Source organism: Leptodactylus fuscus, chromosome 3, assembly GCF_031893055.1.
Source record: "Leptodactylus fuscus isolate aLepFus1 chromosome 3, aLepFus1.hap2, whole genome shotgun sequence".
Taxonomy (NCBI): Eukaryota; Metazoa; Chordata; class Amphibia; order Anura; family Leptodactylidae; genus Leptodactylus; species Leptodactylus fuscus.
The window spans coordinates 28,467,982-28,484,927 of NC_134267.1; the positions used below are offsets into that span (position 1 = coordinate 28,467,982).

Genomic DNA, 16,946 nt, shown 5'->3' on the forward strand with positions numbered 1-16,946 from the left:
TTGTATTGTGTATGTAGTAATACAGACAATGTGATGTGTTATATAGTGGAAAGCTATATGTAAATGTGAGTGAGTAGAGTGAGGGCTACTCCTGAGGTGACAGTAAGGAGTGTGCAGGCAGGTTGAGGCAGGAAATGCCAGGCAGTGTGTGTGAGTCTATAGCTGGGGCTAGGAGTCCTGCTTTTGTGAGCCTCCTGCTAGGAAGCCATGTTGTTTAGTGGCACCAAAAGTAGCCTATGACTCAATCCTAAGGGAGAACTATGTTTGTGGAATATTGCACGCAAATCCGTCCAGGCGTTTTAGCGTGATTGAGGAACAAACATCCAAACTCACAAACATCCAAACACACAAACTTTCACACTTATAATATTAGTAGGATAATAAACATTTGCAATGCACTTTTCTCACCAAAGATCTCAATGACAGCGAGAGTTGTGGAATAGGGTAGGATCGGCTGTATTCTCAGTGATGTCACCGCTGATCTCTAGTATATGGATAGGATGTATTCTCAGTGATGTCACTGCTGATCTCTAGTATATGGATAGGCTGTATTCTCAGTGATGTCACCGCTGATCTCTAGTATATGGATAGGCTGTATTCTCAGTGATGTCACCGCTGATCTCTAGTATATGGATAGGCTGTATTCTCAGTGATGTCACCGCTGATCTCTAGTATAGGGATAGGCTGTATTCTCAGTGATGTCACCGCTGATCTCTAGTATAGGGATAGACTGTATTCTCAGTGATGTCACCGCTGATCTCTAGTATAGGGATAGGCTGTATTCTCAGTGATGTCACCGCTGATCTCTAGTATATGGATAGGCTGTATTCTCAGTGATGTCACCGCTGATCTCTAGTATAGGGATAGGCTGTATTCTCAGTGATGTCACCGCTGATCTCTAGTATATACATAGGCTGTATTCTCAGTGATGTAACCGCTGATCTCTAGTATAAGGATAAGGCTGTATTCTCAGTGATGTCACCGCTGATCTCTAGTATATGGATAGGCTGTATTCTCAGTGATGTCACCGCTGATCTCTAGTATATGGATAGGCTGTATTCTCAGTGATGTCACCGCTGATCTCTAGTATAGGGATAGGCTGTATTCTCAGTGATGTCACCGCTGATCTCTAGTATATGGATAGGCTGTATTCTCAGTGATGTCACCGCTGATCTCTAGTATATGGATAGGCTGTATTCTCAGTGATGTCACCGCTGATCTCTAGTATATGGATAGGCTGTATTCTCAGTGACGTCACCGCTGATCTCCAGTTTCTGCTCTGCACCTGGCATTGTATTCACGTTACACAAAGCGCCGCGCCTGAATCCGTCACCCACGCACTCTGCGGATACCGCGATAACTTTACGTTTTTGTTCTATTGTAGGAACCCAAGACATTGAGTAATATAAAATGTAAATCATTGTGTCCCGCCAGAGAATTATAATAGAAGATTCCGGAGAACAAGTCACAAGCCAAGGGGGGGCAATTATATACTGAGGTGTTGGTTATTGCAAGTGACAGGAGGAGTTATCCAAAATATGTTAGAATACATTGTGTGTGCGGGAGGCGCCATGGGTCACTGATGTAATCGTCCTACCTTATACACCCATCTAGGGGTCCTTTGTGTGCTCCCCTATAATAATTGATCACTTATATTGCTGGCACTGTTGGTTATCCTATTTGTTGAATAGAATAGAATGACTGCAGTAAAGACTGACACTCAAAGGGAAGAAGGGGAATAATCATCTAGATACTCTTGAGTCTTTAACTAACCACAGTCTATAGAGATTTCCTTCAACCCATAGGAAAACTACAATTTCCGGCTTTCCCGGACAGCTGATAGGCCTGGGGTTGTAGTTGCAGATGGTGATGACTGCTTTCCATCAATGTATATATCTTGTTGTGCAGTGATTCAAGGCAAGGTGCTGCGGTACTGCACCCCGGAGGGGACATGGCTGGTCAAGGACACCAAGGACAATGGGACCATACCCTGGAGGAACCTCAGCGAATGTGAAGACAGGGCAATGAAGGTAACGCCCATCTGACCTCTGCTGTGGGGGAAGGGAAGTGACAACCGCTCTGGGCACATTACTGGATTAGGCAGCAGAGCAAGAAGCAGAGAAGAACAATGAGTAACATCTAGTGCAGGCAATGTACATGACACTGCAGAGCATTCCCCAGCATCGTCCTGCAGGACACTTGTACTACAGTCCTCATTTACGCAGAGCGTTTCCCCCAGCATCATCTTGCAGTCCCCATTTCTGCAGAGCATTCCTCCCAGCATCATCCTGCGGGACACTTGTACACAGTCCCCATTTCTGCAGAGCATTCCTCCCCAGCATCATCTTGCAGGACACTTGTACACAGTCCCCATTTCTGCAGAGCATTCCTCCCAACATCATCTTTCAGGACACTTGTACACAGTCTCCATTTCTGCAGAGCATTCCTCCCAGCATCATCTTGCAGGACACTTGTACACAGTCCCCATTTCTGCAGAGCATTCCTCCCAGCATCATCTTGCAGGACACTTGTACACAGTCCCCATTTCTGCAGAGCATTCCTCCCAGCATCATCTTGCAGGACACTTGTACACAGTCCCCATTTCTGCAGAGCATTCCTCCCCAGCATCATCTTGCAGGACACTTGCGTTTGTTCTGTTCCTTCTTCAAAGTCATTGGTAATGCATTGATCGTCCTACATTATAATGTGACTGGAGAATTAGTCATGGGGGACGGCGTCACATTCATGGGAAATGTCACTTAGGCCTATTTATCAGAGCCATTAACCAGCAGTAAAACAACCTCATCTGGAATCAGAATCTTCACTTACATTTCCCATTATCTGCTGCCTGCACATCCATCCCGGGCCCGCTGATGCCAGTTCATGGCTGGCAGGACAGATAGTGCCCCCCCCCCGGGCCCCAGCCCAGCAATGGACAACATTATCCTTCCTGCAGCTCAGAAGTGACAGAATGTACAAATCTCCTGTAACAGACTGAAAGGGTTAACTGAGCATAAAGGTGCAGGAACACCATGAACGCCAATCTGTAGGCAGGAGGTTATAGAGCAGATAGTACATAGTGTCAGTGGCGTAACTAGGAATGTCGGGGCTCCAAGGCGAACATTTGTTATGGCCCCCACCCCCCGACCGACTCCCCCCCCAAGGACCCTGACAATCCCCTTCTTCCCCATTTCTGTACACACAGTATTATCCCCCATAGTGGTCCCTGCACACAGTATTATGCCCCATAGTGGCCCCTGCACACAGTATTATGCCCCATAGTGGCCCCTGCACACAGTATTATGCCCCATAATGGCCCCTGCACACAGTACTATGCCTCAATTACTGTTCCCCCACTCCTGCTCACAACTGCCTCCGCAGAAGGCAGCCGTTAGCAGGAACCAGGATCGGTAAATAAATAGGGCCCGTTACCTCCTGGGGTTACTTCAGCAGGTAATGGCCTATTAAAAAAAAAAAATCTGCAGTGGTAGCAGCTGCCTCCAGGCCCTCAAATGTCCTGGGCCCTGTGGCAGCCACTACCACTGCTACCCTGGTAGTTGTGCCCTTGCCTAGTGTCCTATCTACAGGTTATAGAGCAGGTTAGTTTATGACTCACTGTGATATGTACCGTATTGTAATAATTTGTTTTCCATCCCCAGATGCAGCCAGAAGAACAGTTATCATCTCTGTCCATCATATACACCATAGGATACTCTCTGTCTTTCTCTGCACTTGTCATCGCTACATTCATCCTGGTGATATTCAGGTATTAAATCAGCCCTTATAATCCTCAATCCTTGTATATAGTGATATGTACAGCCGGTATAACCTGGGTATCTCCTGTATATAATTATACATGTACAGCCGGTATAACCTGGGTATCTCCTGTATATAATTATACATGTACAGCCGGTATAACCTGGGTATCTCCTGTATATAATTATACATGTACAGCCGGTATAACCTGGGTATCTCCTGTATATAATTATACATGTACAGCCGGTATAACCTGGGTATCTCCTGTATATAATTCTATATGTACAGCTGGTATAACCTGGGTATCTCCTGTATATAATATATATATGTACAGCTGATATAACCTGGGTATCTCCTGTATATAATTCTATATCTACAGCTGCTATAATCTGGGTAATCAAATTATTGGACATGTTTCTTATTACTGCGGGGGTGTAGGAGATGCAAAGAATTATAAATTTAATATAGACACCTTGTATCTACTTCTATGTGAATCCTGTTATTCCCATGTTGTGACGTCTTTAGGTTATTACATAGGTAATATCTTTTCTTCATATGTGTGAATCGTCTGGAGATGGCTGTAAATTCACTTATTGCGGTGTCGCTGCCTGGTTAGCTCTTCTATCCCTCCTCCATCTCTCCTACGTAATGTTAATTGTTCATCTACTAGTGGATGATTGATCTGGAATCTCCACCCTCATGGCCGCCCGAGATGACTGTAATATTTCCTCATCTGATATTTCGGCTTCTACAATGTATTTGCTTTGCTGGGTCCATTTTCGTCAGTTTTGGGCCATTAGTGCAGCTTTATGATGTTCTGATTGGCCGTTATATGGTGATAATAAGGCTGTGTCGAGGGAATCTGAGTGATCAGTGTTCGCTCTGCCCATTCCCCGGGAGACATAAATTCTGCTCCTCCTGCGAGGATATTTGCATTTCTGGATGATTTATTTGTATTTATTGCAGATCAGCAAAAATAATTTATATCAATGGAAATGGAAATAGTGTGGTGTTGTGTCACATACTGATCCCTGAGAATGAATGGAGTGATTGCATCTGACTATACCATATGTCAGTGGTTCCCAAACTTACTGAAAGTGAGACCCCCTTTCGGGTGAGACTTGGGTCCCCCCACTATCATACTTAGTCCCATTCTAAAAATAAAAAGTCAGAAGTATTTGGCATCTGTTTCTGCTTTTCAGCTTTATACTGCCACTGATCTGCCTTTTACACACACATCTCTGCTACCTCCATATTCCCTACATACACAACTCTACTACATCCATGTTCCCTACACACACAGCTCTGCTGCCTTCATATTTCCTACACTCACAGCTCTGCTACCTCCATATTTCCTACACTCACAGCTCTGCTACCTCCATATTCCCTACACACACAGATCTACTACCTTCATATTCCCTACACACACAGCTCTGCTGCCTTCTTCTTTCCTACACTCACAGCTCTGCTACCTCCATATTTCCTACACAAACAGATCTACTACCTCCATATTCCCTACACACACAGATCTACTACCTTCATATTCCCTACACACACAGCTCTGCTCTCTTCATATTTCCTACACTCACAGCTCTGCTACCTCCATTTTTCCTACACTCACAGCTCTGCTACCTCCATATTCCCTACACACACAGATCTACTACCTTCATATTTCCTACACACAGCTCTGTTGCCTTCTTGTTCCCCACACTCACAGCTCTGCTGCCTCTATATTCCCTACACACACAGCTCTGCTACCTCCATATTCCCTACACACACACAGCTCTGCTGGCTCCATATTTCCTACACTCACAGCTCTGCTACCTCCATATTCCCTACACACACAGATCTACTACCTCCATATTTCCTACACACAGCTCTGTTGCCTTCTTATTCCCCACACTCACAGCTCTGCTGCCTCCATGCTCCCACTCTTATAGATAGCTGTTATAAATCCATATTTCTTCCCAATATACATCTTGCTCCATCCCATAAATTTAGCTACTACCTTTATGCCCCCCCCCCCCACACACACACACACACACTCATCCCTGCTTCCTGCATTGTTCATGTCTTACACTCTGCTCTGCTACATCCTCCTTCTCCCTATACTCAACCCTGCTACTTCCATGTTCTTCCCCTACAGGCAGCCCTTGGACAGCTTCTATACACAGAGATATTGTACAAGCTCCGCTCCCGCATATGAGTGGTCACATGATCATCAAAGCTCCTTCTGCAGGACTACAAAATACTGACACGAATGGCATTTTGCAGTTCTGCAGTGTGGATGACATTTATCTTCTTTGCTTGCGACTCCCCAGGGTACATGAGCTACATGTAGTGTGGATACTTATATCGTATCATTTGCATACCTCCCAACTTTTGAAGAACCGAAAGAGGGACAAAATGTGCCCCGCCCACTTTTGTGTTGACTCCGCCCATTCTCATTAATTTTTCATGTGCCCGTACACGGTATAATCCTCCTACAGTCACCCGTAAATTACATGTTCCCCCTCTATCTCTCCCCCAGTTTCATATACACCGTTCATCTGCCCCCAGTTTCATGTCCCCTCCTCCATCTCTGCTCCCAGTTTCATGTCCCCCATCTCTGCCCCCAGATTCATGTCTCCTCCATCTCTGCCCCCAGATTCATGTCCCCCCATCTCTGCCCCCAGATTCATGTCCCCCCCATCTCTGCCCCCAGATTCATGTCCCCCCATCTCTGCCTCCAGATTCATGTCCCCCCATCTCTGCCCCCAGATTCATGTCCCCCACAACTCTTCCCCCAGATTCATGTCCCCCCATCTCTGCCCCCAGATTCATGTCCTCTCCATCTCTGCCCCCAGATTCATGTCCCCCCATCTCTGCCCCCAGATTCATGTCCTCTCCATCTCTGCCCCCAGATTCATGTCCCCTCCATCTCTGCCCCCAGATTCATGTCCCCACATCTCTGCCCCCAGTGTCATGCCGTCCTCTCCTTCATCTGCCTCCAGTTTCACATTCCACCTCCACATTACACTTACCTTCTCCTTCGTTCCCTCGCAGCTCTCTGCGCGCCTCTCTCTCTCTCTCTCTCACTGGCGCACAGTTGTAGACGCGATGTGACGTCATCACATCGCGTGTACAAGCCAGTAGCCGGCGGCAGCGGCGAAGCGAGGAGCTGACCTGTGTCAGCTCCTTGCTTCAGCCGCGTATGTGTTCAACTCAGATCTTTTTTTTTTTTTTATGGTATGGTAGAGTTGGAAGGGACCTCAAGGGCCATCGGGTCCAACCCCCTGCGAGTGCAGGTTTTCCTAAATCATTCCAGCTATATGTTTATCCAGATTCCGCTTGAAGATTTCCATTGATGGAGCGCCCACCACCTCCCGTGGCAGCCTATTCCACTCTCTCACTACCCTCACTGTCAGAAAGTTTTTCCTAATGTCTAATCTGTATCTCTTTCCCTTTAGTTTCATCCCATTGCTTCTTGTACTTCCTTGTGCTAATGAGAATAGGGGAGATCCCTCTGCACTGTGACTACCTTTCAGATATTTGTAGACTGCTATTAAATCTCCCCTCAGCCTTCTCTTCTGCAAACTAAACAATCCCAGTTCTTTTAGCCGCTCCTCATAGGACATGGTTTGCAGACCTTCCACCATTTTGGTTGCTCTTCTCTGGACTTGCTCCAATATATCGATGTCTTTCTTGAATTGAGGCGCCCAGAACTGTACACAGTATTTCCAGGTGTGGTCTGACCAGGGAAGAGTACAGCGGAATAATGACCTCTCTTGATCTAGATTCAATGCTTGTCTTAATACATCCCAGAATTTTATTCGCCTTTTTTGCAGCAGCACCGCACTGTTGGCTCATGTTGAATTTGTGATCTACTATTATGCCCAAGTCCTTTTCCCCTATGCTATCACTTAGTTCTATTCCTCCCATACTATATATGTTTTTTACATTTCTGTTACCCAGATGTAGAACTTTGCATTTGTCCCTGTTAAATACCATTTTGTTCGCCTCAGCCCATTGTTCCAGTGTGTCTAAGTCCTTTTGAATACGCTCTCTCTCCTCTCTAGTGTTGGCTATTCCTCCTATCTTCGTATGATCTGCAAATTTTATGAGTTCCCCAATAATTCCATCGTCCAGATCATTTATAAAGATATTAAAAAGTACTGGGCCCAGAACAGAGCCCTGCGGCACCCCGCTTTTGACTTTCTTCCAGTTCGATGTGTAGCCATTTAGTATTACTCGTTGTGCCCGATCATTAAGCCAGTTGTGAATCCACCTAACTGATTTTTTGTCAAAGCCATACTTAATCATTTTTTCAATAAGAAGGTTATGTGATACTTTATCAAATGCCAGATTTCTGTGTCCTCTGGACCCAGATCTGAGTGGAAATCAGGACATACCTCCCTCCAACCGAGACCACGGGACATGTCACCGGAATCTTGAATGTCCCGCGGAAATCTGGACGGTTGGGAGGTATGCATTTGGTGTCAGTGAATGGAAACTTTATTGTTCACACCCAGAGACTAACACTTGCTCTCTGCTTCGGCTCATGAATAAGTGTCCCCTCAGGCCCCCTGTCATCTAGTATTGCCCCTGAATTGGATTCGTGTTCCAAAATTGTCATGCCTTCTATTTGTATTGGGGAGGAGGGAGAAGGAGTCAAATCCTGTTGTCCAGGCCAGGTACATTATTTTCCTTATAATTTTCTGAAATTTATTACAAAACCAAAATAAGAACCAATGAATGAGCCGCGCAATATCCGGAGATTGCCCCTAGGAGACAAGTACGGAAACAAAGTAACAGAAAAGCAATTAAATGGCACAAGCAGAGGAGGCGAAGAATTATACAGAAGAGCGCGGAGAACGCAACGCTGCCGGACACCGTAAAACCAGGCACAAGTTATCACCGCGGACTGGCACCATCAGCAAAGGCAATTTATGGCACGTCACGGCCGGGACAAAGATCTGATCTCTGGCTCATCAGAAGGAAGAAACTACTAGAATAGTAACATCCTCTTATATCTGTGTCAGGGAAAGCTGGGTGACAGTCAATATACTGTAGCCGCCACTGCAGTTGTGCTAGTGTCTGTCTTCTGATCTAAGGCATCGGGGAATACAACGTTGTGACAGTGCACCATGCTGGAGCACACAGGCTATGGAGATGGATCATGTGACTGCTGTGGGGCCCTTGTGGAAAAGGGGCCCAGTCCTGATTATTTCTGCCGATGTGGTTTATAGCGCCCTCACTTGGTGCACTGCAATGTTAGCACAGAATAGGGTGAAAGACGAATAAGGAGACAAACAAGAGGTTCTCCAGGTAAAGAATCCCCATAGGGGAAGGGCCCGACATGGTGATCCAATGGCCCCAGGGCTCAGTGCAGCTCTGGCTGTGACTAGAGTATAAGACATGACATACTGTAAGCGTCTCGGCCCTCTGAACTTTACAAATAGCTAGAATCATCCAGAATATTCATCACCGTTGAGCTTTTTGTAGTAGTCAGAGCTGATGTCGTGTTCTAATTGAATCCCCTTGAGGTTGGGTGAAGGTCAGAGATGGCGGCGGGCGCTGCTGCCCTGTCTGAGTAGTCTAGAGCCCAGTGAATGTACACGAAAAACAGACTCAGTAGTCAGACTTAGTAGTCAGGCAGTTTGCATAAATTTGCATATATTAAAGATTTACTGTTATAATGAGGACTGTGAAAAACGACGTAAATTCTGCGATCAGAAGAGCTTGTTCCTTCCACTGTGTAAATCTTCTCCTCTAGATGTAGTTACAGTGTTCACATTAGCAGTTACTCATAAGATCAACAGGTCATGGGATGATGGGAGTCCAATTATGGGAATCTCTGCAATCACCTGGATCTACCAGTAGGGGAAGACAAATACCTAAACAACAATGCAATTTATATGAGCTAAACAGTAAATCTCTCTGCAATAAATAATTGAATTCCCTCTAGTGGTGACTGTATAATCGGTATATAGTGAGCTCCCCCAGTGGTGACTGTATAATCTGTATATAGTGAGCTCCCCCTAGTGGTGACTGTATAATCTGTATATAGTGAGCTCCCTCTGGTGGTGACTGTATAATCTGTATATAGTGAGCTCACCCTAGTGGTGACTGTATAATCTGTATATAGTGAGCTCCCTCTGGTGGTGACTGTATACAGTGTTGGCCAAAAGTATTGGCACCCCTGCAATTCTGTCAGATAATACTCAGTTTCTTCCAGAAAATGATTGCAATCACAAACTCTTTGGTATTAATATCTTCATTTATTTTGCTTGCAATGAAAAAAGACAAAAAGAATTATCAAAAAGCCAAATTGGATATAATTCCACACCAAACATAAAAAGGGGGTGGACAAAAGTATTGGCACTGTTTGAAAAATCATGTGATGCTTCTCTAATTTGTGTAATTAACACCATCTATTACTTTTGGCCAACACTGTAATCTGTATGTAGTGAACTCCTCCTAGTGGTGACTGTATAATATGTATGCAGTGAGCTCCCTCTAGTGGTGACTGTATAATATGTATGCAGTGAGCTCCCCCTAGTGGTGACTGTATAATATGTATGCAGTGAGCTCCCCCTAGTGGTGACTGTATAAACGGTATGTAGAGAGCTCCCTCTAGTGGTGACTGTATAATCTGTATGTAGTGAGCTCCCTCTAGTGGTTACTGTATAATCTGTATATAGTGAGCTCCCTCTAGTGGTGACTGTATAATCTGTATATAGTGCAGTATAGTCATTCTGGTCATAGCCTATGATTAAGGTTTTGTAAACCGAAACGCGTCAGCCGAACTGCGGCTCGATTGCTCATACCTCTGCAGAAATTTTTATGGATTGCTTGAATAAAAGCTAAGTTTTATTTATATCTTCCGGCTGGATTCGAAATAATTTTTCCTTGGATACATGTAGGAGAAGAATAGCCTTTCTTAAGGCTATTCCTATGTGTTAGGCAGAAAAAAATGAGTTTTAATGATAGGATCCCTTTAAAAGTAGCAAACCGCCAATTTGGATTAAAGGTATTTTCCCCTCCAGTGCGTCAGCACTGCCTGGAGCAGATCAGATAATATGCAAAGGTATGTACTTAATGGACTGGCAGGATTCGAGCACAGCACCCCAGCGCTGCAAGGCTGCAGTGCTAACCACTTAGCCACCGTGTTGCCCCCAAGTTGATCTCTATAAAGATATGTCACAGAATTTCCAACGTAAAGTTTTATTTCTGAATTGAAATTGTGCTAAGAGATGAAAGTTCGCACAAGGATACTGGTGGTTTTACTCCTGTGAGGGATTTATGAACCCCACTCTAGAATTTCATTGTGCTATACTTTTGTGCACAGACAGAGGGCGCCTGACACTTTTGGGATTCTTAGTTACCGTATATACTCGAGTATAAGTCGACCCGAATATAAGCCGAGGCCCCTAATTTTACCACAAAAAACTGAAAACTTATTGACTCGAGTATAAGCCGAGGAGGGAAATGCAGCAGCTATTGGAAAATTTCAAAAATGAAAATGGCCGGAGTTTTTGGGTGCAGTAGTTACTGGGTGCTGGGGAAGGGGAGGGGGAGTTTTGGTTGTCTGTCTGCCCCTTCCCTGAGCTTGAGGACTGTTTTTTTCCCCCACTTGGAATTCAGCCTGGCTGTATATAGGGGATCTGCAGTGCTCCTATTAACCCCTTCCCGACGGAACAGGAGCACTGCAGATCCCCTATATTCAGTAGACCGGGCACTTTCAATTTTTATTTTTTTTGCTTGACTCAAGTATAAGCCGAGGGGGCTTTTTCAGCACAAAATCTGTGCTGAAAAATTCGGCTTATAAGCTTGTAAGCTTAAAGGGATTCTCCAGGATTACAAACACATGACTCCTTTCCTTCATAGACAGTTGACTGTGGGTTGCAGTTCAGTCCATGGAACAGATTTGCATTTAATGATTCTGGGAAAGCTGGGTGATTTTGTCTCTGGTAGCCGTACTGACTGTTTTAATCCATTTGCACTAGTTCCTGTAGTCACATTGTTTAAATGTTAGGGAGCGTTCACACTACCGTCGGTGTCCGACATATAGTGTCCGCTCCTAGTGTCCGCTCAAAATCTGTCACGGACACTAGGAGCGGACACTAGATGTGTCCGTGACACCTGTCATTCACTTTAATGGGCATCGGGTGCGTTCTTTTGCACTCCGTGCCCGTCCTTTCCTGTCCGCAAGAGAAGATGTCCGACTTCTCAAGCGGACAGAAAAACCCTGCATGCAGGGTTCCTCTGTCCGCTTGAGAAGTCGGACATCTTCTCTTGCGGACAGAGAAGGACGGGCACGGAGTGCAAAAGAACGCACCCAATGCCCATTAAAGTGAATGACAGGTGTCACGGACACATCTAGTGTCCGCTCCTAGTGTCCGTGACAGATTTTGAGCGGACACTAGGAGCGGACACTACATGTCGGACACCGACGGTAGTGTGAACGCCCCCTTAAAGCTCATTGGATTATTCTAAGGGTGCGTTCACGCTACCGTTGGTGTCCGTTATGAAGGTGTCCGTTTAAAAGGAAAAAAACGGACACCTATCATAACGGACATTAACGGACACTAAGTGATGCTAACTGATGTTGATGTGTCCGTTTTTTTTTAACTGATCCATTTAATGGATCAGTTAAAAAATACGGACACATTAGTATCAGTTAGTGTCCGTTTTTTATACTGTCCGTTTTTTCTTTTTTGCTGTTTATGCTTTCTGAGCATGTGCAAAAAATAAACGGACAGAAAATAACGGACTGTAACTGATGGCCATCAGTTACTGTCTGTTATATGTCCGTTGCCCATAGACCTCAATGTTAAAAAAAAAAAACCAGACACTTTCTATCCGTTTTTTCAAACGGACAAAAAAATCCTGCATGTGTGATTTCTCTGTCCACTTGAAAAAACGGACATGATTGTTAACGGACCCTTAAGGACACAAACGGACACAAACTGACAACAGATGAAATCCCATTGAAATGAATGGAAATTGTAACGGACACAGCTAGTGTCCATTGCTAAAATCTTGAACGGACAGTAGCAACGGACACTGCAAACGGACACTGCAATCGGACACCAATGGTAGTGTGAACGCCCCCTTACTGATAGAAAGTGTGAGTGAGAACTTGGGACGTAGGGTGCAAGGGGAGAGGGGGATTATTACTGACCTCAAACTGTGCCCACCATCTGACTGATCCCTCCACTATGAGTGACCTGTGACCTGCATCTCTCCTCAGGCATCTGCACTGTACGAGGAACTACATCCACCTGAACCTCTTCACCTCCTTCATCCTGAGAGCCATCTCTGTCTTCATAAAGGATTCCGTACTGCGCTGGATGTACAACATCGCCATCCACGACAACCAATGGGAGGGACTCATCTCCTATCAGGTAGCACAATCACAACACAATCACAACACACTCAGAACACACTCACAGCACAATCACTGCACAATCACTGCACAATCATAATTCTTGCTTCATAACCATAACAGTCATGACATAAACAGATCACAATCACTGCACAATCATGCAAAACAAGCAGTTTTACAGGTTTGGTTTTCAGTGGTGCAAAATCAGCAACAAATGGCAATTTGGAATAACATTTGTGATTTACTGTCTGTTACATGTGATTCTCTGCCTGTTACATGGGATTCTCTGCCTGTTACATGGGATTCTCTGACTGTTACATGTGATTCCCTGCCTGTTACATGTGATTCCCTGCCTGTTACATGTGATTCTCTGCCTGTTACACGTGATTCCCTGCCTGTTACATGTCATTCTCTGCCTGTTACATGTGATTCTCTGCCTGTTACATGTGATTCTTTGCCTGTTACATGTGATTCTCTGCCTGTTACATGTGATTCCCTGCCTGTTACATGTGATTCTCTGCCTGTTACATGTGATTCCCCTGCCTGTTACAAGTGATTCTCTGCCTGTTACATGTGATTCTTTGCCTGTTACATGTGATTCTCTGCCTGTTACATGTGATTCCCTGCCTGTTACATGTGATTCTCTGCCTGTTACATGTGATTCCCCTGCCTGTTACAAGTGATTCTCTGCCTGTTACATGTGATTCTCTGCCTGTTAAATTGATTCTCTGCCTGTTACATGTGATTCTCTGCCTGTTACATGCGATTCCCTGCCTGTTACATGCGATTCTCTGCCTGTTACATGTGATTCTTTACCTGTTACATGTGATTCTCTGCCTGTTACATGTGGTTCCCTGCCAGTTACATGTGATTCCCTGCCTGTTACATGCAATTCCCTGCCAGTTACATGTGATTCTCTGCCTGTTACATGTGATTCTCTGCCTGTTACATGTGATTCCCTGCCAGTTACATGTGATTCCCTGCCTGTTACATGTGATTCCCTGCCTGTTACATGTGATTCCCTGACTGTTACATGTGATTCTCTGCCTGTTACATGTGATTGTCTGACTGTTACATGTGATTGTCTGACTGTTACATGTGATTCTCTGCCTGTTACATGTGATTCCCTGCCTGTTACATGTGATTCTCTGCCTGTTACATGTGATTCCCCTGCCTGTTACAAGTGATTCTCTGCCTGTTACATGTGATTCCCTGCCTGTTACATGTGATTTCCTGCCTGTTACATGTCATTCTCTGCCTGTTACATGTGATTCTCTGCCTGTTAAATTGATTCTCTGCCTGTTACATGTGATTCTCTGCCTGTTACATGTGATTCTCTGCCTGTTACATGCGACTCCCTGCCTGTTACATGCGATTCTCTGCCTGTTACATGTGATTCTTTACCTGTTACATGTGATTCTCTGCCTGTTACATGTGATTCCCTGCCAGTTACATGTGATTCCCTGCCTGTTACATGCAATTCCCTGCCAGTTACATGTGATTCTCTGCCTGTTACATGTGATTCTCTACCTGTTACATGTGATTCTCTGCCTGTTACATGTGATTCCCTGCCAGTTACATGTGATTCCCTGCCTGTTACATGTGATTCCCTGCCTGTTACATGTGATTCCCTGACTGTTACATGTGATTCTCTGCCTGTTACATGTGATTGTCTGACTGTTACATGTGATTGTCTGACTGTTACATGTGATTGTCTGACTGTTACATGTGATTGTCTGACTGTTACATGTAATTCCCTGCCTGTTACATGTGATTCTCTGCCTGTCACATGTGATTCTCTGACTGTTACATGTGATTGTCTGACTGTAAGATCTTCCATCTCTGTGACCTTTGGCAGATCCAGCTACATTTAGTGAAATCTGATGTCTGACACTTACAATGTGCTGGAGCTGTCGGTTGTCTACAGATAAATATGTCGTGTGTATCGCTGTCTTAGGCTGTGGATTTTCACTTCTGTTTCTCGCCTTACTGACTTCTCTTGTACATCGTTCACACTAGCATTTGCGCATCTCCATCTGCAAGCAGGACTTTTCTCTCCGCTGTTTTTATACTGGGCAGAAACCTTGTACACCCCATTATAGTCTGTGGGAGCTGCGGGTTTCCCTTTAAAGCGGACATGCGGATACGAAGGATGGAAACCCCACATAAGAGTGAGCCCAGCCGTACTGACATCTCTGCTTGCTTTCAATGAATGGAAACATCTAAAGGCTGATAACTTCTCTAGACCCCAAACTTCACACAGCCGAGACTTGGTTCACACCAGTGCTTCTACTACATTTGGGGATTTTGTTTTCCTCTCCACGTTTTTTTGCCCTTTTTCGGGCTGAAACCACACGGACCACATTATAGTCTATGGGGTCCACGGGTTTCTGTGGGTAACCACTTTTTTAAGCAGATTAGGTTCCGTTCAGGAAGGGGGGTTCCCCAAACAGATTTCCCAAACGGAAACTAAAACGCAAATGTGAACGTAGCCTGAGGTGTTGATACATTTGTATCCAGTTTAGATCAATGTCTCTCCTGTCCTAATTTGTTACAATGTATCAGTGCAGGTAACATGTATCAGTTTTCTCTCAGTATCTCACAGGGTTGTCTAGACTGAACAGAATTGTAACAAACTCTCAGCTGTGAGCAGTATTAGGTTTGCCATATGTGCGCATGGGTAACATCAGTAACTTGAGGTTTCGCCCCCACAGGAGTCACTCAGTTGTCGCCTGGTCTTTGTCATGATGCAGTACTGTGTGGCAGCCAACTATTACTGGCTGCTGGTGGAGGGAATCTACCTGCACACCCTGCTGGTGCTGTCCGTCTTCTCCGAGCAGCGGCTCTTCAGCTTCTACCTGTGTATTGGATGGGGTGAGTACGGCTGACGCCACCATGTCTAATGCAGTGAACCACTGGATTTGTTTCTTTTTAAAACCTATGTACTGTGCCCCCTACACATGCCGTAGCGCAGTGCCATTGTCCCCCTGGACATACAAAGAATATGGAGGGGTCACCAAGGCTCAAAGTGCTTGAAATAATGCTTGAAAAGTTCTGCCATTTTCTAATATACTTTGTGTTTCTTCCCTTCATCATTTTAGTAAAATGATTAGTCTGGGCAATGAGTCCACTGCTGAGGGTCTGTTGCAATGTATCAGTACAGATAAGATCTATGGAGTCTGGGGCAGAAGAGCTTAGATATAGTGCTGTGATTAGCTCATAGAATATTGATTGAAATATTGTAGAAGGGGGGAATTATAAGGGGTTTAGAAGTCACCGACAACAGGGATGCTATTATAAGGGGTGCAGAGGTGACCGACACAGAGGCATGATTATAGGGGGTGCAAAGGTGACTGACACCAGGGATGTAACTATAAGGGGTGCAGAGGTGACCGACACCAGGGGCTTTATGATAAAGGGTGCAGAGGTGACCGACACCAGGGGCTTTATGATAAGGGATTCAGAGGTGACTGACATCAGGGATGTAACTATAAGGGGTGCAGAGGTGACCGACACCAGGGGCTTTATGATAAAGGGTGCAGAGGTGACCGACATCAGGGACGTTATCATAGGGGGTGCAGAGGTGACCGACATCAGGGGCTTTATGATAAGGGGTGCAGAGGTGACCGACATCAGGGATGTAACTATAAAGAGTGCAGAGGTGACTGACACCACGGGCAATATTATAGGGGATGCAAAGGTGATCAATACCAGGGGTCTAACTATACGGGGTGCAGAAGTGACCGACATTAGGGGTGTTACTATAAGGGATGCAGATGTGACCGACACTAGGAGCATTATTATAGGGGATGCAGAGGTG

The 16,946-nt window shown here is 45.1% G+C and overlaps 1 protein-coding gene across 1 annotated transcript in view; it reads left to right on the forward strand.

Annotated features, from left to right (window-relative positions):
* GLP1R (glucagon like peptide 1 receptor) overlaps positions 1-16,946 on the forward strand; it is a 163,780-nt gene that overhangs the window by 111,039 nt on the left and 35,795 nt on the right. The window contains 4 exon segments of the mRNA XM_075267353.1: positions 1,909-2,030; positions 3,660-3,766; positions 12,992-13,145; positions 15,841-16,000. Of these exon segments, the coding sequence (XP_075123454.1) occupies positions 1,909-2,030; positions 3,660-3,766; positions 12,992-13,145; positions 15,841-16,000 (543 nt within the window).